The sequence below is a fragment of the Poecilia latipinna genome, unplaced genomic scaffold (assembly GCF_001443285.1).
Source record: "Poecilia latipinna isolate Pla-1442-1.1 unplaced genomic scaffold, P_latipinna-1.0 Scaffold61, whole genome shotgun sequence".
Taxonomy (NCBI): domain Eukaryota; kingdom Metazoa; phylum Chordata; class Actinopteri; order Cyprinodontiformes; family Poeciliidae; genus Poecilia; species Poecilia latipinna.
Genome location: NW_015112677.1, coordinates 509,687 through 534,172, shown reverse-complemented (window position 1 = coordinate 534,172; position 24,486 = coordinate 509,687). Strand labels below are relative to the sequence as shown.

At 38.3% G+C, this 24,486-nt stretch overlaps 4 protein-coding genes across 9 annotated transcripts in view; 2 read left to right on the top strand and 2 right to left on the bottom strand.

Moving 5' to 3' along the window:
- Nucleotides 1-65: 65 nt before the first annotated feature.
- Nucleotides 66-1,872, bottom strand: saysd1 (SAYSVFN motif domain containing 1). The gene is made up of 2 exons (XM_015057376.1): nucleotides 1,620-1,872; nucleotides 66-659 (listed from the first exon to the last, which is right to left on the bottom strand). The coding sequence occupies exons 1-2, from the start codon at nucleotides 1,848-1,850 to the stop codon at nucleotides 336-338; spliced, it is 555 nt and encodes a 184-aa protein (XP_014912862.1). The 5' UTR covers nucleotides 1,851-1,872; the 3' UTR covers nucleotides 66-335.
- Nucleotides 1,873-1,905: 33 nt separating this feature from the next.
- Nucleotides 1,906-4,460, top strand: grcc10 (gene rich cluster, C10 gene). 2 transcript variants are annotated; one of them, XM_015057396.1, is made up of 4 exons: nucleotides 1,906-1,995; nucleotides 2,473-2,529; nucleotides 3,332-3,508; nucleotides 4,005-4,460. In XM_015057396.1, exons 2-4 carry the CDS (start codon nucleotides 2,478-2,480, stop codon nucleotides 4,142-4,144), a joined length of 369 nt encoding a protein of 122 aa, XP_014912882.1. In that variant the 5' UTR covers nucleotides 1,906-1,995; nucleotides 2,473-2,477; the 3' UTR covers nucleotides 4,145-4,460. The 2 variants fall into 2 exon arrangements, with proteins under 2 accessions (XP_014912882.1, XP_014912873.1); XM_015057387.1 differs by lacking the exon at nucleotides 1,906-1,995 and adding an exon at nucleotides 2,045-2,138.
- A 32-nt stretch (nucleotides 4,461-4,492) lies between these two features.
- LOC106962755 (cytospin-A-like) lies at nucleotides 4,493-13,886 on the bottom strand. The gene is made up of 12 exons (XM_015057364.1): nucleotides 13,246-13,886; nucleotides 12,247-12,355; nucleotides 10,035-10,478; nucleotides 9,107-9,180; nucleotides 7,558-8,084; nucleotides 7,397-7,481; nucleotides 7,221-7,296; nucleotides 6,828-6,864; nucleotides 6,052-6,148; nucleotides 5,818-5,934; nucleotides 5,571-5,630; nucleotides 4,493-5,266 (listed from the first exon to the last, which is right to left on the bottom strand). The coding sequence occupies exons 2-12, from the start codon at nucleotides 12,293-12,295 to the stop codon at nucleotides 5,177-5,179; spliced, it is 1,656 nt and encodes a 551-aa protein (XP_014912850.1). The 5' UTR covers nucleotides 12,296-12,355; nucleotides 13,246-13,886; the 3' UTR covers nucleotides 4,493-5,176.
- Nucleotides 13,887-17,092: 3,206 nt separating this feature from the next.
- LOC106962735 (disks large-associated protein 2-like) overlaps nucleotides 17,093-24,486 on the top strand; it is a 98,450-nt gene continuing 91,056 nt past the window's right edge. For 3 of the 5 annotated variants that reach the window (XM_015057340.1, XM_015057323.1, XM_015057314.1), the window contains exon 1: nucleotides 17,093-17,288. In XM_015057340.1, coding sequence (XP_014912826.1) covers nucleotides 17,174-17,288 — 115 coding nt within the window. In that variant the 5' untranslated portion in view covers nucleotides 17,093-17,173. Of the gene's footprint in view, nucleotides 17,289-17,803; nucleotides 17,859-22,602; nucleotides 24,032-24,486 lie in introns of those variants that run through there. The other 2 variants (XM_015057330.1, XM_015057350.1) reach the window with 2 other exon arrangements.

Below are 24,486 nucleotides of genomic sequence, written 5' to 3'. Positions count from 1 at the left end.
GTGGTCAAAAAAATATAATAATAATAATAATAATAATAATAATAATAATAAGAGTAGTCCCCAAATTATCCCTGGCATTTAGGGAAGTTTCAGCAATCAAGGTATTTAATGTTTGAAAGGCAAACAGTGAGAAGACCAATGTAGATAAAGGTTTTATATACATTTACATCTGAGGTTCCTATAAAAAGTGTTGCAGCATAGAAGGGAACAAAGCAATAAGTATGCCAGCGTTAATTTAATGTGCAATAGATACATAAGAAATACAGTTCATAATCATTTTCCCAAACAACAAAGATCTCGAATTATCCCCTTCAGTTATGCAAGTGACAAGCGGTTTATCTGTTGGCCAGAGGTCTGTAGCCCATCTCCCCCTCCAGCTGCTCAGCAGTGAGTGAGCCAAGGAGAGGCTGACAGTCTGGGTTGAAGACAGAGTAAGCACTCAGTTCTCCTGGCTTTCTAGGTTCTGGGCTGCGCAGTCCTTCATAGAGCCAGTAGAACAGGGAGATGATGAAGAAAGGCAGTCCGAATTCCAGTTCGACAAAAAGACCCAGCAGAACCACCCACAGCAGCACTTTGAGCAGCATAATGTTGGAGAGGACCAGCTGTCTTGAAGCAAACCATCGTCCCAGAGTGCTGTCTAGCAGCCAGTCTCTACAGTCCTGCAGGACACATGACGGAAGGTCAGCGGCTCCCAGGATTACAGAATATAAGCTAATTGAAAACGTCGTACAGTAGTATACAAATACTAAGATGAACATTATGGTAACTGTTTACACATATGCCACAAACAGTGTTATGTACTTTTAAACTTGAAGTTTTTCTTATACAGTTACATAAACACAAAATTATTTCCATTAATGTTCTAGAGCAACATAAAGTTGGTCACTTGTGCAAAAGTGTAGAATTGTGAAGAGGAAAGAATATGATCTCTGGAGAAACTTTAAAATTGATTATTTACAAAACCTCTCCATTTAACCTGACTGAGCATGGGCCAGGTTATAAAGGAAAAAAAGAACTTCAGTCTCTAGACATGTGATTCTGATAGGAATGCACTCCCAACAGACTTGAAACAGAAAATGAAACAAAAGGTGGCTAAGGTTTGTTGAATACCAATGAGATTTTATAGGTTTTCAAGTGTAAATGTTCTTAAAACCATGTAGAATTTGCTTTCCATTTCACTTATGCACCGATTTGTGTTTGTTTATTAGACAAAGCAACAATTGAAATATTCAAAAGACTAGGCTTAAGTTGAAAAAGTTTAAGAGGTGTAAATACTTTTGTGTAATAGTACACCTGAATACAAATGGAAGACTAAGACATTGACAGGGAATTCATAGAAGTTGACTAAGATATTATTTATTAAACATATATCCTGGGTTCAGGTTCTTAAAGAAGTAGATCTTTACGTCTATCTTTAATGTGACATATATTTTTGAATGATTCTGACATTGTATTTTATATGCAGATTTAAAATAATGTTTGCATATTTACTTACACCTGCATAAACCTTTAGAATGCAACTAATCTATTGTAATTCGGACTGAGTTACCCGCATTTTTTTAACAATGTCTCATTAAAATCAATATTCACTGTGCTAATGTGTTTGTATGATCTTTTACCCTGTCTTGAGAGCTGCTGATTGCAGCTTGGCTGGTTTCGGGCTCCTTTGGTTGATGACTGCTGTCAGGCTGAACAGCAGGACCTCCTCCTCTCTGATCTCCGGGCTGAGGACCAGCAGGTTCGGGCTTTTTCATGCCTTTTTCCGCCTGTCTTCGGGCTCTAAACTCTGCGAGCTTCTGCTCCATATGCGTAACTCCAAGTTCAACGTGGAAAAGCAGCTTCTTCACCATAAACTGGGAAGAACACCTCTTTGTCTCGTCACTAGAATTATGTCATAAATAAAAGAGGCACACAAAAAAACTCAAATTCAAACGCCTGACTGTCTTTCAATTTAAGAAACTAATCGTGATTTCACAAGGTTGCAAGCTTTTCGAGGTATATTTACGTATTACGTTGACATGTACTGTAAAACGGAGGTCCTGTCGCTAACTGTCGTAAATTTGTTGGTTTAGGTCAATTTACGACATTTCCTTAGGGTTGTTTGTTGCTAGCTTTCTGGGCTGGTGTTTTCATCAGTGGTGAGAACTTGCACCTTAAATGTTTCGTATTTTTAGATTATTCCGTCTTGTGAACATATATATTTGTCGTTGCTTTCTGTTGCCATTGCTTAGGACTCTGTTAGATGAATTAATATTATAACTTATAAATAATGTCGATTCACCAATACACATACTATTCTTTATGCATAGTGTCTTTTTACGTGTTTTGTCATAATATTTGTACATTATTCTCGTTTTCTTGACTAGAACGGTTAAAAACGCTACATTTAACTCTTTATAGTTCGCCAGTTCTGAACAGAGATACATTTGTAATGGACTGGTTGTTATTGTGTTTTGTCCCTTTCCACCGTAGACATCATGGCTTCGGCTCCAGCCCAACAACCCACACTGACCGTTGAACAAACCAGAGGTGAGAGGAACATTTCCCTCCAACGTAGCAAACAAAATAGTTTAAAAGAGGCTAGATAAGCAGTCATCACTCTCTTTAGTCATCCATCCTGTATATTTTCCTAAGCTTCCTAATGATTGAAGTTTTATTAACATAACCAATCGTCTGCAGAAATATACAGTATGATTAAAAATGTTGCTCCTGAGACGTTATGCCCTCTCCGTTTGCATGTTTTACAAAAGTATTCACTCCCATGGATGTGACTGCACAAATAACCCCTATCCCTTCAAGTTAGTATTTAATAGCTGAATAAGTCTTTCCAAGTCCATCAAAGCCTGCAAACCTGGAAGGAATAAGCAGGTATAAAAGATGAATGAATAGTTCTGCTGCTGATCCAACATATGATTTGTTGGATATTGTTGTTAAGCACTTGCTTAATCCTTGCAGAAAGGTTGCTGGGCTCTCATCTATTTGAAGCAGTTAGAAAAAGGGTAGGCCCAGGAATGAATGCTTTTAGATCATAATGCCATGATAAACATGCAACTAACCAGAGCAAACCTTAGAGTTGCTAATTAACTTAACATTTTTTTTTTTTAGTTTCTCATAATGCATCTCAAAATGATCCCCATCATATCCACAACTGTAGATTAATCTGCTCCTTTCCGACAATGACAGAAAACAAAATTAACCTTGAAGCCTGAGGTGTAGAGTAAATCGAATAAGGTAGTTATATAAATTGCAGTCTGTCAGGTAGCTACTGATCGAGGCAGTTGTGAAGGTATTCATTTGCAAAGTGACCACAGATGCTTGTTTTGTTCTCCAGTGGTGCTGAGTGAAGTGATCCAGGCCTTTTCAGTGCCAGAGAACGCTGCACGAATGGATGAGGCTCGGGAGAGCGCCTGTAACGACATGGGGAAGATGCTGCAGCTCGTGCTTCCTGTGGCCACTCAGATTCAACAGGAAGTAATCAAGGCGTATGGATTCAACAATGAAGGAGAAGGTTATATCTTACAATATTTAATAGTTTTTCTGAAACAAAAACTAAGGAACAATAAGCACTTGTTTGTTTAGTGACCATGTTTGATTTTTTTTAGATTAATTTCTACTCATATTTTGATGACTACAGATTTTAACTAGTAATAGTATATATTTAGTTCAAGTGATCAGATAAGTGGTGAGTTTTTCATAAAAAAAAAGTTAGACTTCCTCTTTGTGGAAATGTCCCAATATCCTAGACTTGACTTTTTTTTTTAAATTTACTTTCAGGTTTTCCAAAATTCATACAAAACTTGACAGTTATGCGATTAAATGAATATATATGTAAAACAATTAACTTTGAAGATATTTTTTTATACATTAGAATAAATTTATAAACAAATTAGTGCACTCTGTAATGGAATCTCACACTGCTCTACTGATACAGTAACAAATGTCTCACAGATGGACGGTTGTTTTGCATAAATGTAACTCACGTCAGTCCGCTGCGTCCCTCACAGGCGTCCTTAAATTTGCCAGACTGGTGAAGATGTATGAAACCCAGGACCCGGAAATAGCAGCCATGTCTGCAAAACTGAAGGCTCTCCTCCTGCCACCGTTGTCAACACCACCTATTGGAGGCGCTATTCCAGCTTCGTAGGATATATTTTTGACCAGGTCAAATGCAAGAGTGCTTTCTTTTCATGTTTTGCTTCGCTGTATCATTATGTATTTAAGATCCTGTTTTTGGTGTTAGGTCTAAGTTTTATACCACTAATATTTCATATGGTTGTATTGAAAGCATTCTTGCAAATCCTTGAGTTGTTTCTTGCATTGTATTTATTTGTTACATGTAACACTACAACCACTTTATTCCACTGAAACATTTACTTTAGTGCCATCTTTTTATATATATATATATATAAAATGTAATTTGTTTTTCTGTAAAAAATAAATAAATAAATGTTTTCTCTGTATTTGTGTTATTTATACAAAGGGGATAAAAAGCTGTGATAGATACTTTATTAATGCATTAAAATCATAACATTTTAAAAAAGCAAAGAGGTACATTTACATTTCAGACAGTGACAGGAGTGCTCATGGTAAAAACCTGATTTCTAGCATAAAATTGTACTACATGTCTGATCCCACTCTGAATAAATGAAGACAGTGATTAGAGAAGAGGTGCATAATAAATAGTTAGGATAAAGTGACCTAGATGCCAATATATTCTCCCAAAAATGCTACATTGTCATAGCTAACTTGGTAATAAAGTGCTCTTTAAAGTAAATTAAGTGCATACATTGCATAAATCAATGCACTCAGTGCATTAATTTATGCACTGACTGGAACACAGAAGTACCTGGTGAGCAGGTGATCATCCTGCTTCACTTCTTTGTCCTAGATCTTATTCCCCAGATCCAGTGTAGTTGCTGTGCAAGTAGAAAAATAAAAAAGTGTTCCACAGGCAAAATGCTGTATAGTTTCTTCCACAGGGAGTCAGCAAGCACCTGCTTCTGAGTGAATGATATTGTATTTGACACAAAAGGAAAAAAATGCCAGTTCAACACTTCTGACACATTTTAAATCCTGACAGATGAGTTACTTGTGTGCAAGAGCACTGATTCACTAGTTCAGCTCCCAATTCTTCACAAAAGGAAAATGGAAGAGTGCAAGTCACTGGATCCTGTCTTCACATCTCGAAGTGACGGAAAATGCTTTCGACATATGCCAGCACTCTCTGCCAGTCTGGCCCATCTGCCTTCAGCATCTCCTCCACTGTCTGTCACAAAGTTAATGGGAAAAGACATTGCAGTCCAATAAACTTCAGAGCTTAACAGATTGAAAAACAGTAGATGATCTGCAAGAAATTTATGATTCCTATTAAGAGAAAAAGTCTATGTTAAACAGTCAGGGAGCACTTTAAATTTTGAAAATGAGACCATTTAAACACACTACAAACCACTGGCAGAACCACCTCTTGTTTCCCTAACCAACAAAATGACTGTTTAAAGCTGAACAACATTTTAAATATATGCACAGAACATTTCATGCTTCATTTGACAAAAAACTTTTTAAACTCTCACCAGTGTGGCAGAGATTCCTACGCTCTCTCCCGTCTTGAACGCAAGGCCCAGGTTTTCTTCCTGCCCAAACAGAGCACATTTTACATTCAGAAGTCATTGGCTTTTACCATTATCTCATAAAGGCATTTAATGAAACTGCAGCTGCAGCTCTAGATCACCTTCCTGAAAACAGCAAAGGGAAGGTGCCGTTTTGTGGACGAAGGCTCATTCCACAAAACCTTCATTGTGTGCAAGGTTGTAGTTTTACCTTGTCAGCTGGAGTGAGGATGTCATACGGGATACGAGTTGGCAAGTAGGTATGATAAACCGCACAGAATGCCAACCCATCCTCCCAGCAGGTACTAAAATTGGTGATCTCAATATTCTGTTGCAGACCAACACACAAGAATAATTATAATCATCATAGAACAACAACTAAAAAGATTTCATTCTCTGTCACTACTAAATATGTAGAGTATTACACACAAGACTCTGTTCTAACCTTGTAACCTTGGGTACGACTTTGGCACCACCGCAGCAGAGAGTTTCTCCTGGAACCACCATGACGCCTCAGCAAAGCACTGAAGCCATCCTGAGGTCTGAAGAAAGTAAAAAAAAAAAAAAAAAACAACAAAAAAAATCCAGTTATATCTAAATTAATATTTACGTTCAATGACATTGTACATTAAGTGGATTAGTAGAGGCTTCTCAATAAATTAGAATATCACTGAAAAGTTATTTAGCTTAGATAGTGAAGTGTGTAATGTTATTACAAAGGACTGCTTGGATTCAATATTTGTTAGGGTAGGCTATAATATTTCAAGTTACGAAAGAACTGCATGACTGAATGCAAAATTGCTAGAGAGTAGGATGAAAAAGGAAAATGTGGGCTAATTACAGATATTTTTAGTACAATATAGAATAGTTTTATTGCAATTGTTTCTCAAAAAAGTGAAGTGATAAATATGCTGGGATATTGCGCTCTTGACAACAAGGTTTATTAGCAGTTACTTTTTGGAACTTATTTTGGTTGCAAATGTTGTCAGTGACTGTCTGCTGGTGTTTCCTATAATTGTGCAGGCTAAACATGTCAATACTATGTTTTCGTAGAAAAACTAAATATATACATACAATTTAGATTCTGATTTACTGAGCTACAAGGACATCTACACCAACTCTTTAAGCTTTAATAAGCATAGGAAGTGACCAATTAGTCATTCTTTTACATAAATGCCTCAACAGCAAAACGGCTCCACCACAAAAAAAACTGCAGCTTACTTCACTGAATCTGAGGCTTGATCCTCCTCTTGTTTTCCTGTGAGACAAAGATGCATCAACAATTCCACAGCAAAAGCAAAATACATAGAAACTGATTAGCTAGATTTATATGGAGCCCTGCTCCTGACAGCTGAGAAAATAAGTGAGAGCTCAGGGGAAATCTTCTCTGCAGAATAGAAACTTCTCTCAAGTAGAAAACAGGGAATGGAGCATTTGTGGATTTTGCACATATATCCTTGAGTTATTTGTGTAGCTCTGAGTCAAGACAATTTTCAACAATAATTAGATAGTGGCATGCACTAGCAACATGAAATTTAAAGTGTCAGAAGCAAGATGTAATCTGTGCAACACGGGTCACGTTACAAACCTCAACACAGAAGTATTGATTCTGACCTGTGTGAAAGTTAGACCAACTGTCCTGCCTCCTCAAAAGCCGGTCTGTTCTTTTCCCTTTTGTTGGCTCCTCTTTCTGGATGGATTGTAGGAGAGAATCAACAAATTTAACATAAAAAAAGCAGTTTAAATTTTTATTTTAATCCTGCTGGTGACACCCACTGAGAATTTCATACCTTGCATAAGGGTAGCGTTGCACTTGCGTTTTTTGAAGTCCCATTCTGATTTGAAGAATTTTGCAGTGGAAGACCAGACAGGCTCCTAAAGATCAAAATTATGTTGTAACTGTATGATGCAGTTGTGGGTGATAGTCATGTGAAACGGCACGTACACTCACCAAGACCTTTCAGACAACATCACTATCTTCCGTGGATCTCTTGGTCCACGTCCGACTTCTTTCTTTTTCTCCAGAGTCCGAATGCACCCCTCAGCTACTCCCTTTCCAGTCAGCTCAACATTTTCTGATCCTTTTGTCTCAAAAGGATCGTGAGTTTCACCATTGCCACCATCTCTAATTTCTGTTTCAGCTTTGCTTTGAAGTTTATTTCTAACCTCTTCATCCATCAGTTCATCTTTCATCCTACAAACATTCCTCAGAGCATCCAGCTCTGCTTGCTCCTGCTGCCGCAGCACAATGACTTCATTTAGTTTGGAGCAAACGTCTTTGTGCTCGGCTCTCAGGCTCTCCAGCGCGCGCTCGGTCTCCTGCTGCCTCCTGAGAGTGAGCGCCAGCTGCTCCTCCAGAGCCCTGTGGTTCTCTTGGAGCAAACCCAGAGAGTGATCCGATTCCAGTCGCAGCCTGTCGGCCACGGACACGGCAGTCTGCAAGTCCCACTGGAACTGCTGCCACTCCAACCTCTCTGTCTGGGAGCAAAACAGTCATCTGTAACTAAGGTTGAATATTTTTAAAGTGAATAAAGAGTTGTTACTCCTAACATTTCTGTTTCTATGACAAAACTCATAGAAAACAAAATTATTTTTTGGCAAGACAAAAAAAGAATTTACAATGTTTTTTTAATACATACATGGTATAAATATAAATTACATTAACTGTAGTACACAATATATCTTCCCTTAGATGACTATAAGAGTTTGTTTAGAAATTGCCAAACAAATCATTTCTCTTCCAGGGCTGAGCAAATTACAGCCATATTCAATAGAGCAGAATCTATGTCCTGATGAGTCTGGTTTGTCAGATTAAAAGTACCTTTTGAAAACAACGACCTTGAAGCACGTAGTGAACAATTTTTTAAAGCCCAGTTTTGAGTTTCTAAAGGACATTTGCAATAATTAAAACTAAAATTCTTCCATCGATCTTGGAAGTATTTCTAAGCAATTTCCAAAAAAAAACAAAAACAAAAAACACATAGGGTGTTTGACATTCAAAACCTCCAATGCAACCCTGATTCTTCAGAGCAGACAATGTGTCTGCAAGTTCACCTTGAAGCCAGACTTTCATTTGCTTGTTAAAAACAAATTATTGAAGGGCTACATGTTGTATACCAGACTCTAAAGCTCTCAGTCAGCATATTCAAGTTCGTCTTGTTTGCAAGGAGAATGAGAATTCTTAAAGAGAAAGATGGCATAACTTTGCAAAGTTGCATTTGAGGAAGAAAAAAAAAGTTAAGGTGTTGACTGTATTACAAAGCACCACGCTGGTGCAATCTAAAGACCAAATCCTAGGATTAGCGTCTGCATGGAAGGCTAATCATTTATCTGTGTGACAAATAAATAAAAGCAAACTACAAAAAAGACAAAACAAAAAAATTGTGTCCAAGCTTGAGACTTCTTTTCCATCATGCTCTGAAATGTAATACTGAAAGAGCATGTTTCATATGAGTGATGGAGATCTGGACCAGGTATCCAATAGGTCCTGCAAAGCTTACCCTAAGTGTCTCCTTTAGCATGTCCAGCTTCTCAACAAGATCTTCCCTTTCAGTTATTAAACGCCTCAGCATTTCTGAAAAGGTGAATGAAACAAGTTGAACCAAAACAGATACAGGTGTGGCTTTAGTGGCAAATACAGGAAAGTAATGGAAAGCTTGCTTTTTTTGTCCAGCTAACATACTGAAATGACTTGATTAAAAAAAAAAAAAAGAAAAGTTTTGACATGATCATCACAATGAACTGTGAAGAAAATAGATGATTTCAGACCAACAGTTAAAGAATAAGAGAATAATACCTTTCAATTGACTTATTTTCTATGTTCCAAGAATCAGACTATGGGAACTTTTCAAATTGTGCAGGTTTAGAATCTGCTGGTGCCCTCATAAATTTCCTGTAATAATATTCATTTGGCTTAGACAATGTAAAGGTGATGTTTTCTAATGCTGCCTTAAATGATTTCAACCAGTTTTTCAATCAGTGATCTCAAGTGGCTTCCAAAAAAATGGTTTTATTATTCCAATTCATCTTTCCAGTGGAATATGCTGAAATTACAGTACACAATCTGCAAATTGGTGATTGCTGATGTTTTTTTTTTCTAAAGCTCATCAAGAACATGTTTTTGTTTTCCTTCCGACTACCGGTACTGTAAAGGTCATGTTGGTGCAGTCGTTACCCCGTTTACAGTTTATATCTTCTATACATTTGTTAAACATACTTGCTTGGTGTTGCATTAAAAAAAAAGACTTTTCATTTAGGCTATTTTTCTTCATTTTAAGAAACCAGCCTAATAAATAATTTAGTTAATCACAAAATTATTAAATTATGACAATAGTTTAATCATTTTTAGTCTTCAAGATTAATCTAGCTTTTCAGTATATATAGTCTTAACCATCAATTGTGAAAAGAAACAGAGAAACCAGCACCTACCGACAGCTCCTGTGGTGATATCAGTGTTGGGGGTTAGGCCCAGTGAAGCTCTGTAATGCTCCATCAGGCTGAGTAAAACCAGGGTCATCTCCTCTCCAGCTCTCTCTGCTGCTGCCTGCGGCTCCATCCCACTGTCTCTCTCCTGCCAGCTATGCTCTGAAGGCGATTCTCGGGGTAACGGCAGCGCAATTGGAACATCCGTCTCCTGTCCGGCTGCTGCATCACTCGAGTTGATGTTCTCCACGCAGATCACTGCCCACTCCGAGGGAGCCGAGAGCTTCTGTTTCCAGTCTGCAGCTGGGGAGGGGGTGGAGGGCGGGGCGCTGGCGACCGGTGATGAAGTTTGCACCTTATCAGTCGAAGCTGCAGAGGGTGAAGCCATGGCAGCCAACTCTGCCTCTGAGGGTGAGGTAGGAGGTGTGTGGTAGAAGTCTAAAGGGGAACCTGATGAAAGAGAATTAACAGTAAAACACACTCAGGTTTGAAAATGTCTGAGAAGTTGCAAAAATTTGCAATGCTTTCGTCTCCTCCCTTTATCTCGATGCAGATGAGAGCAATGTCCACTGAACAGTTTACCGTACTGGGCTGAATGATTCAGCAAAATGCATCTCCTGCCAATAACTTGGCCAGCAACAACATACTGATCTCCCATGGGGCAAGAAAAAGGATACAAGATTCTCCCTGATCCTCAGCAGGAACTCTTACAGCTCATAATAAGCATTCACATCCATCACAAGCTTCTTGTTTACGAAAAATGAAGCCCTCTCATAACTATTATTGATTTCACTGTTATTTTGATCATGAAACATTAACTGTTTAATGTGATGACAAAGCTTAATTGGTTTGTTTGATGCACATCTTATCTGGTTTCTAGGGTACAAATTTTGGCACTCTACAGGGATCTCATTATTCCCCACATCTTCCTTCCTTGTCCTTGCAAGATTCTGCAGACTCATCTTTTCCCTGGCAGCAGTGTGATATACTTTAGTCTGCTCAGTAGCTGCAGGAGTGCTATTCCCCTCCTACGGCTGGAGCAAACTTCCTGCATATTGACAGCTAAGAAAGGAAGGCAAGCTGAGGAAACCTTAAACAGATGTAAGTGAGGGATGTAACAGTGAGCTGCCAATCAAACATTCTTGACTGGAGATGAGCACCATATTGTGCTAATTAAACAAAATGACAGCTGTGCTGTTTTGCAATGAAGAACAAAGTATCTGTGGAAAAAGCAGAGCCACAGGCAAGGTTTTGCAATACAGCCATGCAATCCCCCAATTTAGCATTTTTAAATGCCTAGAAATGTTTCTTTGCTCATTTTTTATATACATCCCGAATGTATAAATATAAGCGGTAATGCAGCAGAGCAGCAAGCACAAGTGTAAGAGTCTAATGTTTTAAGATACCTGCTGGGCTGCTAAATCAGGTCAAAATGAAAACATCTGGTTTTGATCTGTATGCAAATCAGGATTTTCTACACTTACACAGATGAAACAAAAATGTAAGGAGGAGAAAAGGAGTCTATAAATAGTTGATGTGAAATGATGCAACTTAGTGTTTTACCTCAACCTGAAAAAAAGAAAAATAATAAAAAACAACTTTTTTTTAAAGGCAAGCCAGAATTAAAGCCATGTTACTCAACCCAGTTTTGCCGAGAACCCAGAATCATTTATCTGCTCCTTTTATTCTGTAAACATTCCATGCAAATGGCAGTTTTAATGTACATCGCATTAAATTACTACTGAAGACAAATACAATTTGAGATTTATCTTAAAATTGGAATGGATTTTGAACCACCATGACACATCCATTTTTCTTCTGCCATCTTTGGGGTTGGCAGAAGAAACTGACACTGTTGTTGAGAAACGTTTCATATTGAATATTGTGCAATATTTTAGCCTAGGTTTGGTCACTGTCCACTCAATTCCCAAAATTAGACCAGTGAGTAATACAATGGCCTTAAATAGGAAGCAGACATCTGCATTCATAAGAAGGTCTTGATTAAAAACTAACAAAACCTTTTTGTATGGAGATGCCACAGAGTTCAGAACCAGGCAACTTTCATAATTAAAATAAAAATCTATTCATCAGATGCATCAGAAAGACTTTTAATTTACTTTGCTTGTTTAAGCTCTTTGATTAATACCTTTGTAGATTTCTAACTATATCACTAGCTGTCCAACCACATATACTGCCATCGTGAAAAAAAAATACATACCTGTATCTGAAGCGCTGTAGCTGTCCTTGTCATTATGGTTACCCATCATCCAACCTGACTGGGTATCAAACAGTGCCCTCTACTGTCCCAGGTGTCTTATGAAGCCTTGCTGTAGTTTGGACATAAGAATTAATGTACATTTTAATGGAGGATGACTCACAGCAAAACATCTCCAAAAAATAAATAAAAATGAAGCTCCAAATATTTATGATCTTAAATGAAACAGGATAAAATTTTGTCCAAACCCCTAAAAATGTTCAAAAGTAGCATTTCCATTGAACAGTCACCAACTTCAGCTTTAGATAAGACTTTCTTGCAGCGCTCATGGTGCATAATAATTTAGGACAGAAGTCTTCAAGAACTACTGCCCAGCAACTTTCAGATGCATCCCTTCTCAGCCTTTGCCAAACTGGACGGGATTCTGATGAGGTATTAATCATTTGACTCAGATGTATTGTCTGAGCAATACTACAATTTACAGGACAGTAGCTCTGGAGAGCTGGATAATCCCCATTTAGGATGTAATAATCCCCCCCGCCCCCCTTTTTCTTAAGTCCTACATTGGTTCCCGAGTTGTATCACCCTGGGTAGAGAGCCATGTCTGGAAAAGACAACGACTGACCCTCTGGGGACTTGAGATATATTCAGCTCAATAAATAAATTAAAAAATAAATAAAAAAAAGACGCGAAGCAGTTTTGTTTTCAATGGTAGAGAGAGAGAGAGAGAGAGAGAGAGAGAGAGAGAGAGAGAGACCTTTAATGGAGATTATTAGGCTCGACAGCTCTGCATAACAAACAACCCTAAACTGTTAGGAACAAAATATGAACACAGAATCTGAAACTGGTTGATGGTGACTGAAGTTTAAGATCAACATATCTAAAAAATGTGCCGTATTTTAGTCAGTCATTTAGTTTAGGGCATTGCAGATGCTGAATCTGTGCAGTTGCCGTTTGCACACAGCATGAAGCATTTTTTTTTGTTTGTTTCATTCATCGTACCTGCTCGGCTCCGTCTGGCAGCTGGAAACAGTCCACTTTAGTCTCAGGCTGTCCTGCGCGTTTTTTTCTGCGACCCTCTCCGCCTTTTCTCCTCTGTCCCGTGTCCCGAATATTCCCGGAGGACAATGAATCCCATCAGTAAAAACACATGTGACTCAAAGACAGAAACGCTCGTCTCCGTCTATGACTTGAATCCAATTTCAGATATTATCCAACGCCAATGCTTCGTCTTTAAGTCCAATGCGGCAAAATAGGAAGGGGGCAGAGGAAAGAAACTGGTTGCGCAGCAGCTTTTCACCGCATAAACAACAGGAATGATAATAGCAATACTTTAAAGCGATGCTTAAAAAAAAACTACCAAAATACAACAGTCCGATATTAAAATGCGACGTGGGAAGCGACCCAGAGAAGCAGTCACACCGGCTGAATGGAGGCTAATTATTTTTTGTGAAAACCAGGTGTGGTGGCACGCACGGAACAAGTTCTGCTGTCACGCGGCCTGCAGGTGGATTCTGTCAGATCCCGTCACATAGCTTTAAACCAGAAACACTCAGAGTAATCTTTAATCAACAGAACAATGCTTATCCAGCCATGAAAGCTCCGACACCAATGCCTTAAACAGGGGAGCAGCTTGCGAGGCGAGGCGCAAACTAAAAATAACACGACTGAATATTTGTAGAAGGAGTGGAAGACGGTTTTTCTAAGCAGCCACGTCACTCTTTTTGTTGTAGCTGTTTGTCTCCGATCATATATACATAACCAGGTGAAAACAAAACACAAGAGTGACAAGTCTTGGCACCTTATTTATATACCTGGAAGATAAATGATTTAATTGCCCTTCAGTTATAACTTATTTACCTTGTGTTACTCAGTAAAGTAAACATAACTTTTTTTTTGTTATGAGGAAAAAGGACATTAAATCCCCAGAATATAGTGTTACTCTATTTGGTTGAGTAAAACTATATTTTTACATTTGTAGTTATTCTTATATTTGTATCTGGTTATTAGACATCTATTAGTCTCTCAGGAAAGAAAGAGATGCTCTTAATAAGATCAAGATGTGAACTTTGACTCACTCCAGAACTTTCCATTTTCTAATTCTAAGCCAGGGATTGATGGATTTATTGGTATGTTTGTTGTCATTGTCACGTTTCGGGGTCCAACTTGGTTTTGTTGTTATTTTTACAGATGGTCTCACATTTTCCTCAAACACTTTCTGATAATATGGCTAAATTCGTGATTCTGTGGTGGTGCAGCTGTAGCACCAAATCATGAAACCTTCAGCACTATGCTTCACTGTTGAGATTCCAAACAATTCATTGTTTAGTTTATGTCAAATATGTCATCTGTTCTTGCATTAAAATAATTTAAATTGAAACCAATCTTATTTGAGAAAATGTTTTGGGTCTATGCATCTAATCTATACATGTATAGCCCAACATCATGGACTCTTATGGTAAACATATTTTTTAAATATATATTTTTAAAAATACACACCACCTCATTTTAAACGTTTTTCTTATTTTTGTGGAAAGTTTTCAATCACACCTGTAGTTTTTTTGCAGTGCCAGTTAGAACTGCACAATATCAGAAAACACAGTGAAAAAATGACTTATGATGAATGAATAAATAAATTTTGTTTGATACAAAAACTACATACTAGAAAAATAAGATAAGTTACATAGATGGATGAAAATAACATACTCGGCTTTAGCAGAGACAAAGGCAGAGTTTTTTATTTCACACTGTCACTTGATTGTTGATTGTTTTGGTCTTGTGGATTTGCATAATATTTAAAAAAGAAAGTAAACCACATGGTTTCAAATTGATGTGGGCTTTAATGCATGTAGAAGAGTATAAACAAGATTTGCAAATCACATATGGACGGAAAGTAAACTGATTACTATAATAAATAACGGAGAAGGAAAATGATGCAATATTTTAATTTTTTTCCCTCTTTCTTTTAAAAACTTATTGAATTCGTATTTTTTATTGTGTGTTGTTTTTGGTTTTATTGTGTCTGTATTAGTTCAATGCATTACTGTACTTAGTAATAAAATCTTGTCAACAAAGTTTTATTTTTCAGCACCACGGACAGAGCACGACACATTAAGTCAACTGCTGCGCCCTCTTGTGTTTCTATTTTTTAATTACAGGAGTCCCCAAAATTTAGTTAAGTAGAAATCAAAAGTTTAGAAACACTTTTCTAGCAATACAACAAAACATTAGTACAGTTTAAACAGCATGGGAACAATTTTATAGTCTAACGACTGTGCTGGCTGAATGTGTTATTCTACAATTTCTTAGATTGTCAAAACCTGAAAAGAGGAACAGACTGATTTACATATGGAAGACCTGCCCTCTTAATCAGAAACATTAGACTGTGAGGCATCACAAAATGCACAATTCTTACTTTTAAAAAAAGTATTTAAAAGTTTTTTTGCGTGTGTCAACGCTGAGACAACATATTTTAATAAACCCTTCTGCAGAAGCAAAACTAGATCTTAAAGCATCTGTGTCACACTAATGAGACCAAAAGTCTCAGTCTGGCCATCCCTGTGAGTACAATCTTACTCTGGCGCAGCCTGAGGTAACCCAAGGTTTGTGTTTATATTTTGTGGCAATGCTGCTAATTAGGGATGATTCAGAATGTTGAGTAAAAATCTCCTGATCTATGCAGCATGAATTCTCTGAATAAAGATATGCAACTGTTTTCAGCTGTGGGCTGCTTTAAACTCTGCATCTGCGCGATTTCCTCAGTGACCTAAACACCTCCCTGCATTGTCTTCTCACTTTAAGCCCACTCACTTTCGATTACCATAAGCATGGTCACGAAGCTTCTTAAAATACAAATTTATTCTTCTACATAACTAAGAAACAAGCTAAGAGAAACAGAACTTGATGATGAATCTTAATCTCATGAAATGTTATAGTTAAGAATATGAAATATGGGGAAGGCTAGCTAGCAAAATAAACAAATGAACACTTTATTTGAATAGAAATATTTTTTAAACATCCTACTTCCTGCTTTTAATAGCATTAGTGAATGAGAACAGAGTTCAGTCAAAAGATAATACTAATTTATTTTATTAAATCCACATATCACTCTAGTCAGCTAAGAAGAAACCAATGCACGAATATAAAGGCTTTTCTATATTGCATATATGGAGTGGGGTATATTTTATTGGTACATATGCAGTACAGGGTAAAGTATTTCAGTCGGTTATATTTTACTGACATAAAATTAAGAATACCCGTCAGTGTAAAATAAAGTCTGGACATAAATTAATGTATTCCCTTATGTTAAGATAAATGTGTGATTCTTGCATTATGTGGTTTTAAAGGAACAATTCAGATGCAACTTAATTATTTAGGTCAATCTAAAGAGGTAAGATTAAAAAAAAAAAGAAAATAATCTGAAAATAGTCTATTCTATTCTATTAACTCCCGAATTCAGTTTTATTTTCTTCAGATTTTTTTTATACCTTGCACCAGCTTGAACACTCTATTGCTTTTTTAATCCAGCAGTTTCACTTTAAATCCTGAATATCGTGTATGTGCTTTTGCTTTTACGTCAATTGCGCTATTATAAAAACAAACAAACAAAAAATCGTTGCTGTCAAATTGTTTCCTTGCTTCAGGTGAGAACTTTGGTGTAACATTAAATCTGTTGACGGCAGATCAATACTTGGCCAGAACAGGCGCAGACTTTGTAAAAATGGCGTCTGATGCAGGTTGCCCAGAGACCAGCAGCAGAGCTCTTATTGACCAAAACAACATCAGTGTTTTGTAAGTCATCTCTCCGAGGCATGAAGTCTGCCGTTGCGTCGAGAGTTGCGTCGGACAGGGAAGCGCACACCAACCGCCTTCATCATTTTCACCATCATGGGAATCTACGGCCGCACTGCTGCACAGCTCTCTAACCAACATGAATGTCTTTACGCGTTCCAGGGGACATGATCGCCGTTCGCTCGTTTATCGCCCGTTTACGATCGAAGAAGAAGTGACCTTCTCTGAAACGGAGGATGTCAGCTCTGAAAAAGGTAAGAAGAAAGAAGTACGAAGGCAGGCGGAGTGTTTGTTTATGCACGAACACCGAGCTTGTGACGAGGGGCTTGTTGTTTTTCTTCTTATTGGGTTCAAATCCAGGTGCATCTGCCCTGATGCGTAGTAGAGTTTTTTTTTTTTTTTTCTTTCTGATGACCATCTGATGAAAAGCATGCCACGCACACCTAAAAGCTCACGTCTCAAGAAAAAGCCAGAAGTTCTGCAGAGCCAGAATGAGTCACTCAGTGACTGATTTTTCACTTTGTCGTTTATCAATCAATCGCACCCGAACATGAATGATGTGTGGGTGAGGTGTTGGGAGCGTTGTTAATGTTTGGAGAATGAGGGTTGGTGGGGGGGGGGGGCACATGTTTCTCCTATTTATTATTGCCCACATGTTCGCATTGTGTTGTTTCCCACCATTCAATCTGTGTGTGTATATATGTGTGTGTGTGTGTGTGTGGTGACTCAGCTGTACTATATCTGTCATCCATCTTTTCATCTGTCACAGGTGTTACCATGGCTACTACAGACTCACTGCTGTCTTTTCTTTGAGAAGGACTCAGGTAAGCTGTGGGAAGGGTGACTCATTCACCTTTAATGGGGGCATGCTCACTTTAATAGACAGTTTATCTTTTTACATCTTGTAACTGGCTTGCCAGTAGCACCGATTTGCTGGAATGAGACATTAGGGGGGCATTAACACTGGTCAGAAGGAGAAGCTGTGGGAAAGCTGTAGTTTCTTTTCTATTTTCACCAAGGGGACAGATTTTCTTGTAATCTTTTTTGACAGTGCTTTTCATCAAAACTTCTTCAGCCTTTTCAGAGGTCTTTCAAAGCCTTTCTTTGGGTTTTGGCTGCCGTTTTATTGAGTTTCGCAGCAGGCCCTGTGCCGGCACATGTCGTGCAGTGTTTGCCTAAAAACAATAAAGTGGACAGGGACGAAAACAAGAAAAAGGGAAAAACATCGAACTCAGATATGACACAAGACCCGAGAGATGCATCAACCTGGAACTGATTCTGCTGTACCTTTGTAATCTTTTCACATCGTGTCGCGTTACAACCAAACTTCATGGGATGTCAGACCAACACCAACTCAGAATAACACATAATTGTTAAGGGGCAGAAAAGAGTACATATATTGTTTTTTTAAGCATTTTTATTTATTTTTTAAATTGTCAGTAAATAAAAATCTGAAAAGTGTGGTGTGCATTTGTATTTGATTCTGTCAGTGTAGCTCATAATTCCCAACCCTAGACCAAAGCTTTCAAATACAAGTACCGTATTTTCCGCACTATAAGGCGCACCGGATTATAAGGCACATAGAATAGACGCTACAGTAGAGGCTGGAGTTACGTTATGCATCCACTAGATGGAGCTGCACAAAAGGGAATGTCAACAAAACAGTCCGACTCCAGTCAGCAAGTGAGGAGAGCCTTCTGTGACTGGGCCGGGGCGTGGCCGGATGAAGGTCACCCTTCTCCGTTCGCGCACAGCATGTTCATGGAGAACGTGGTGGTAAATGACCTGCAGACGACCTGATTCTAGACGGTCGGTAGGTAGATAGGTCAGTCAAACTTTATTAACAAACCAGCGTTCTGACAACTATCCCAGCATGCACTTCTTCTTCTATGGGCAAAATTAAATCGGCGGCTGCTTACCGTAGTTGCTAGAGTTGTCGTGGCTCAATATTGGTCCATATATAAGGCTCACCGGATTATAAGGCGCACTGTCGGCTTTTGAGGAAATTGAAGGTTTTTAGGTGCGCCTTATAGTGCGGAAAATACGGTAAACATTTGGAAGAAGGAGCTCTAGTAAAATGAGAAGAAAATAATATTTTGGCTATATTTACAGTGCACAACCTCAAGTTTTGTTGAAGTAACGTATAAACTTTAATATTTATCTAAATCAGCATACTAATCATTCACCAAATCTGCATATTTTGTGCAGCTGCTACTCACATTTTCTTTCCAGTTCTGCTAACTTGCTGTGAAATTGTTCAGCACACACTTCGATCTCCAAACACATTGTAAATCAAAAGTAAGCTGATGCTTATAGTGATGATAAATTGTTGCTTGTTTCTGTTAAATTTCTCTGTTACACTCCACCAAAGCCAGCTTCGTACCAAGACTCTCACGGCGATTAAAGAACGTTAGCAAATGTGAGATGGCGGCGATTTTGTGGTGTGTAAAGTAGAAAAATGTTGCTAGTCATTAATTAGTTTCACTCTGCGTGACGCCTTCTCTTAGCAGAGGTCAGAGCTCAGAGAAACATCGGAGTGAAAAACAACTACAGGGGTCTGCTGACTTTCTCCTGGCATATTTCGGGGTATTGATGTTGATCAAATGCTGCTTCATGGAAACACTGAGCTCAGATCGCGTCACTGCCCCCTTGATGCTTTTGAAGCCAAAGGCTAAGATGGAATCACCAAATATGGATCTAATTTATTCATTCGCCTTGAAATTATGTTTCCTCTGCATGGCACACAAATGAAGGACGCGAGAAGGAATGAAGGCACAGTCGTAGTAATCTTAATAACATTTCTCTATGTGTTCCTCGTGGAGTCAAGTTCTTTTAATTAGAGATGTAATGATCCGATACTTATGGCAGATTTTCAGTCTTATTTTTCGCAAAGCCCTGACCTGCCTGTGTTAATTTCTCATTTCTCTTTAAGAAAGTACAATTAATCAGTGTTCAGCGTATTTCTTTCTGGCCTTCCTGCTCTGAACGGTAATTAATCATTATAGAGGCCGAGGCAACGTCACACTTTTGGTGTCAGAAAGTAGTTGCTGTAAAACAAGGTGTTACTGCTTTTAAGAGACATAATTATGGAGTTCACATTTTATGTTAGCGATTGACACAAATATTAAGGTTAGCTTCAGTAGAATAGTAGTCTTTGTGGTTATTCTAAAACAATGTAGGGTAAGTCTGAGATTTAGTTTAATAGTTTAATTTAGTTTTAATAGTAGATGGTGTAGAAAGGAAATAACCAGCACCTGCCAAAATCCAACTTTATGTTAAAGCAGCCTGACTTCCTGGTCTTGGATGCTTTTATTGAATTTACACTTTCCTTCATTTCCTATTTCTTCAACATATTCTGCATGCTCTGACTAAAAATACGTCACTGATATTGAAAATAGCCAAATTTTGAGTCTTCTTTTTTCACAGTAACAACTGTGAATAGTTGTCGTTAGACCTGTTATGTTTACTGACTTGAAAAAATAAAAAAGATTTGATATGTTGAAACTCTAACCATTTGATTATTCTTAACTAGATGATTTCAAATTATTAGTTTGTCAAGTTTTCTGAAAAAATGTGGTAATTTTTAAGACATTCACAGCAATTTAAGTGCAGTTTCTTTCTTTCTAAACTACTCTTGTTCAATAAACCACTTACGTCTGACTAAAAACCATTTATGAAAATTGAATCGGTAAATTAATTTGTGTCACTCATATATAATTAGCTTCCTTTATTTAGTTGAATCTACAAACACAAATGTTTATCCCAGGTTACAATTCACGTAACTAAGCAAATAAATTTCTGCCTGGCAGAATGTTATTCCAAACACTCGTTTGCAATTGCGACATTGTACGTACAGCACTAATATTGCAATGATGGAGCCAAGATCTAGATAGAAAAGGCTTTCAAGGTCCTTCAGAAAGACTGAAGATATGTTGGTCGAGAGCACATTGAAAGATTACGTTGATCAATAATCAAAAAAAGATCAGATTTGGCTTGTTTTGCTAAGGTAGTAGCTGTCTTTCTTTTGATTTTCCATGTTATCTAAATGTCACTGTTTGTTTTTGCTGTTCAGTATTAAAATGGATGTAAGGTCCAACAGCGTTTGTTGGACTTGGACGAATAGTTGTGTGTGATAATCACGTTGTGTGAATGTCCCTTTTTTGTTTTACAAATGAGCTGACAGGGGAGATTCAGCCCACCTACCCACAGAGATTATCTGGGAGTTAATCATGTGTGGTGTCCCACTGCGACTTCACAGCCTTTGTCAGCAGGAAAACTTTTGCTGAAAGGAGGATAGATAGTGGAACGTCATTCCTTATTTGATGTGCACAACGTAAGGAATTGCCAAGAGTTTAATTGGCTTCATCAGCCACATGCAGAAGCTGCTCTTGATCACATCTTAGTCATCATTTTCTCAAGGTTGGAGAAGAATGTTAATGACAGCGTGAAACAGATAGTTTTAAGGAATATAAACCACAAATTGCGTGCGGCTGTTCCTGAATTTCTTTTTTTTTTTTTTTTTTTTTTGAGATGGGGTTTACAGTTCATAGATGAGGATCTTAAGAAATTGAAATCTCTGTTTGGGGAGGGTTTTAAAAATAATAATAATAAAAAAAACAGGACAGCACCACTAGGTGGGACTGTTTCATAACTCACATGCCTTGATCTTTCTAGTGATTCTCCAAATCTGACCAGTTTTACAACAGGCTATGAATTGATTTAGAGGGAAAACCTTGTAGGAATTACTTTTTTTCTGCTCAATACTTTTAGCACCCCAACTATTCAGCTGGGGGTACTGAAAAGTCTTTATGCAAATGAATAAGACCCAGCTTTGAAAGGAATTATTTAATTGTTCCATATATTTCTACAGATATGTTATAGTTTATGTTCTGAGGAATTGGTGGATTGACAACTTTGATTTTAAAGAACTAAAACTTGAACAAAGAAGTTTGAAGTTTCCAGCTTAGTTAGTGCTGACTGAATATTTGACCATTCACATTTGTTGCACTGATTTATTTAATTAGAAATGATTGTTTATGGGCTGCAGAGTGGCCTGGTTGCTAGCACTGTTGCTTTACAGCAACACAGGAAGGGTCTTGCTGGGTTTGAATCCTACTTTGGGGTATTTCTGCTTGGAGTTTGTCATTCATCGTGCCACCCAATGCACCAGTAACATCTGAAGTGAAACAGATCAACAGTATGATGCTATCACCACAGTGTTCGACTGTTGGTACTTTGGTCTTAGGTTGAAAAACCTCACATTGACTCCTCTAATTCTTTTCGTGATGAATAGCTACATTTATGTGAGAATATCACCAGAAGACATTTGGATTGTCCGTGTGTGGTGCTGCAAATCTCAACCAAGTTGAAGCTGTTCACTTTAAAACCAGTTAAATGTTAAATTCAGTCAATTTATAAATTATATTTAGCTGCAGCTTTGGTGCGTTTTGGTTGCTTTATACCACTCCAGCCAGTTTCCATTCATCTGATGGTGAAAAGGCAGATTGGGATAAAATCTAAAATCAACTAATTTTAACAAGCTTGAAAATTGTTTAACTATTTATCTTAAATTATAAAAACATACAATAAATTCAATGTTTTCACCACAGATACAAAAAAACAACAACAATGTAGCCATTAATCTACTGTCAGTTTAAGGAAGCAAAGTAAAGAAAACCAGTCACAGCTCCCAGAGATCTTAGACACTCAAACCTTCATCTATCTGCTCTGCTAATCGTTTATATCTGTATCATCTGTTGCTCACAGATCATTTTCCTCTCAAGCGGAGAAGTATTCTCCCGCTGAACTCATGCTGCTCAGAATACGAATGCTGCTTACATTAGATTCTAAAAATCAATAGGATCCTTTCCCAATCTGTATTAATTCCTCTCTCAGATTGTCTCTCAAGCTTTGAAGCTCTGCTTTTACTGCAGAATGAAGAGGATGTCGAAGGAGAAAGGACGTGAGGGGAATCTGAGGGCATTTACACTTTGAGATCAAGTCATGGGTGAAATGTGTGGTGCTAGTTTGGACAAAAGAAATTCAGACTTTTAAATGCCCACTGCTGCACTGAGCTTTGAAGTGCCGCACTGAGAGGGAACCACTAATTTTGGCTTTCTGGTTGGTCGTGATTCATTTTCTCAATGGACTGTGTGCCATTTAAACACCTGGAGGTGGAATACAAAACACGCCAGATCTCTGTGATGCAAGCTGGGTGCTTTACAAGAGCACGTAAAAAAGGACTTTTTTTTTTTCCCCCTTCCCAGAAAATGATGTCATTGCAGTGAGTGGCTTAGGTTTGGGGAGCTTTCATGTCATAATTAAAAGCGGAACATACATGAACACATGCAACGTTCGAAGAGCTTGGAAACGAGCTGAATTATGAGCATTTCGGTGCTTACTGCAGCCTCTGTGAGGAGGAGACTGTAAAGCAAACGCACGGAAATTGAGAAACGCAGACACAAGGAGGAGGCATGAGTGTGCATGCTGATTGGGATGAGAGTGCGTGGAGCCGCTGAGCTGCAGAACTTCCGAATCCAGCAGATGGGAAAGTCCACGTCCTGGCTTTGTGATGATCCGTGGGAGCAACATGCAACTCGCGCCGCTGCCTCGCACTGCTGCAGTGGAGGAGTAAATGCAGAGCCCGACACTGCTCCAGGTGATCCACAGCAGCCCAGCAGACTGCTCCCTCCTCAGCCTTCCCTCTCCTCTTCTTCCTCCTTCTCCTTCTTTACCTCCACCTTTTCCCTCCTCCACCTTTTCCTCCACCTCCTTCTCTTCTTCCTCCTCCTATGTCAGCGCTCCTTTCTTCTGTGGGCTTTGGAAAAGATAAGAAAGGAACAGAAAAAAACCACACACACAGAGGAGGAATCCTGCTTTCCCCCGCTGATCTCAAATGAGACACACCTCTGCATGACTATCAGCCGCTTCCCTGTCATCGTGTGAAGACGCGCCGCATATGTGCTCCAATGTCTCTGGAACATAGAGCTGCTGCAAGGTAGGAAGGCTCGGATCGATCCAGGGAAACACTCCAACACTTCTTTTCTCTGGTTTCTCTTTTCTAAAAGAAGATGTGCATCTGCTTCAGTCTTGCATGCATTTGAATTTAACAGGTAGAAGACAAGTTGCCATAGCAGATTAGGTAACCGGTATTCCTTGCGATTGATGGGAATCACAGAAAGCTGTCAGAGGCACATACATTTGCCTCTACTTTTAGGGGGAAATGCAGCTTTTTTTCTACCTCCCCCCTCATCGCTCGGAGGGATTTGCAAGTCTTGTGTGTTTGTGAATGTAGGCGTGTGAAACAGACTCAAGCAGAATGAGAGGAATTCATCCAGGCTTTGCGATTGAAAAAACAGATCTTACATATATATATATATATATATATATATATATATATATATATATATATATATAGAGAGGGGAGAGAGAGTCCCACATATATTTTTTTTT

Excerpts from the sequence above, each read along its gene's own strand:
- saysd1 (XM_015057376.1), bottom strand. The coding sequence starts at position 1,850 with ATGGTGAAGAAGCTGCTTTTCCACGTTGAACTTGGAGTTACGCATATG. Across the intron at positions 660-1,619 it reads TCAGCAGCTCTCAAGACAGG|GACTGTAGAGACTGGCTGCT; the intron begins GTAAAAGATCAT and ends TGTGTCCTGCAG.
- grcc10 (XM_015057396.1), top strand. The coding sequence starts at position 2,478 with ATGGCTTCGGCTCCAGCCCAACAACCCACACTGACCGTTGAACAAACC. Across the intron at positions 2,530-3,331 it reads GACCGTTGAACAAACCAGAG|TGGTGCTGAGTGAAGTGATC; the intron begins GTGAGAGGAACA and ends TTTGTTCTCCAG. Across the intron at positions 3,509-4,004 it reads ATTCAACAATGAAGGAGAAG|GCGTCCTTAAATTTGCCAGA; the intron begins GTTATATCTTAC and ends CGTCCCTCACAG.
- LOC106962755 (XM_015057364.1), bottom strand. The coding sequence starts at position 12,295 with ATGATGGGTAACCATAATGACAAGGACAGCTACAGCGCTTCAGATACA. Across the intron at positions 6,149-6,827 it reads CAAGCCTCAGATTCAGTGAA|ACCTCAGGATGGCTTCAGTG; the intron begins GTAAGCTGCAGT and ends TACTTTCTTCAG. Across the intron at positions 5,267-5,570 it reads TAGGAATCTCTGCCACACTG|ACAGTGGAGGAGATGCTGAA; the intron begins GTGAGAGTTTAA and ends ACTTTGTGACAG.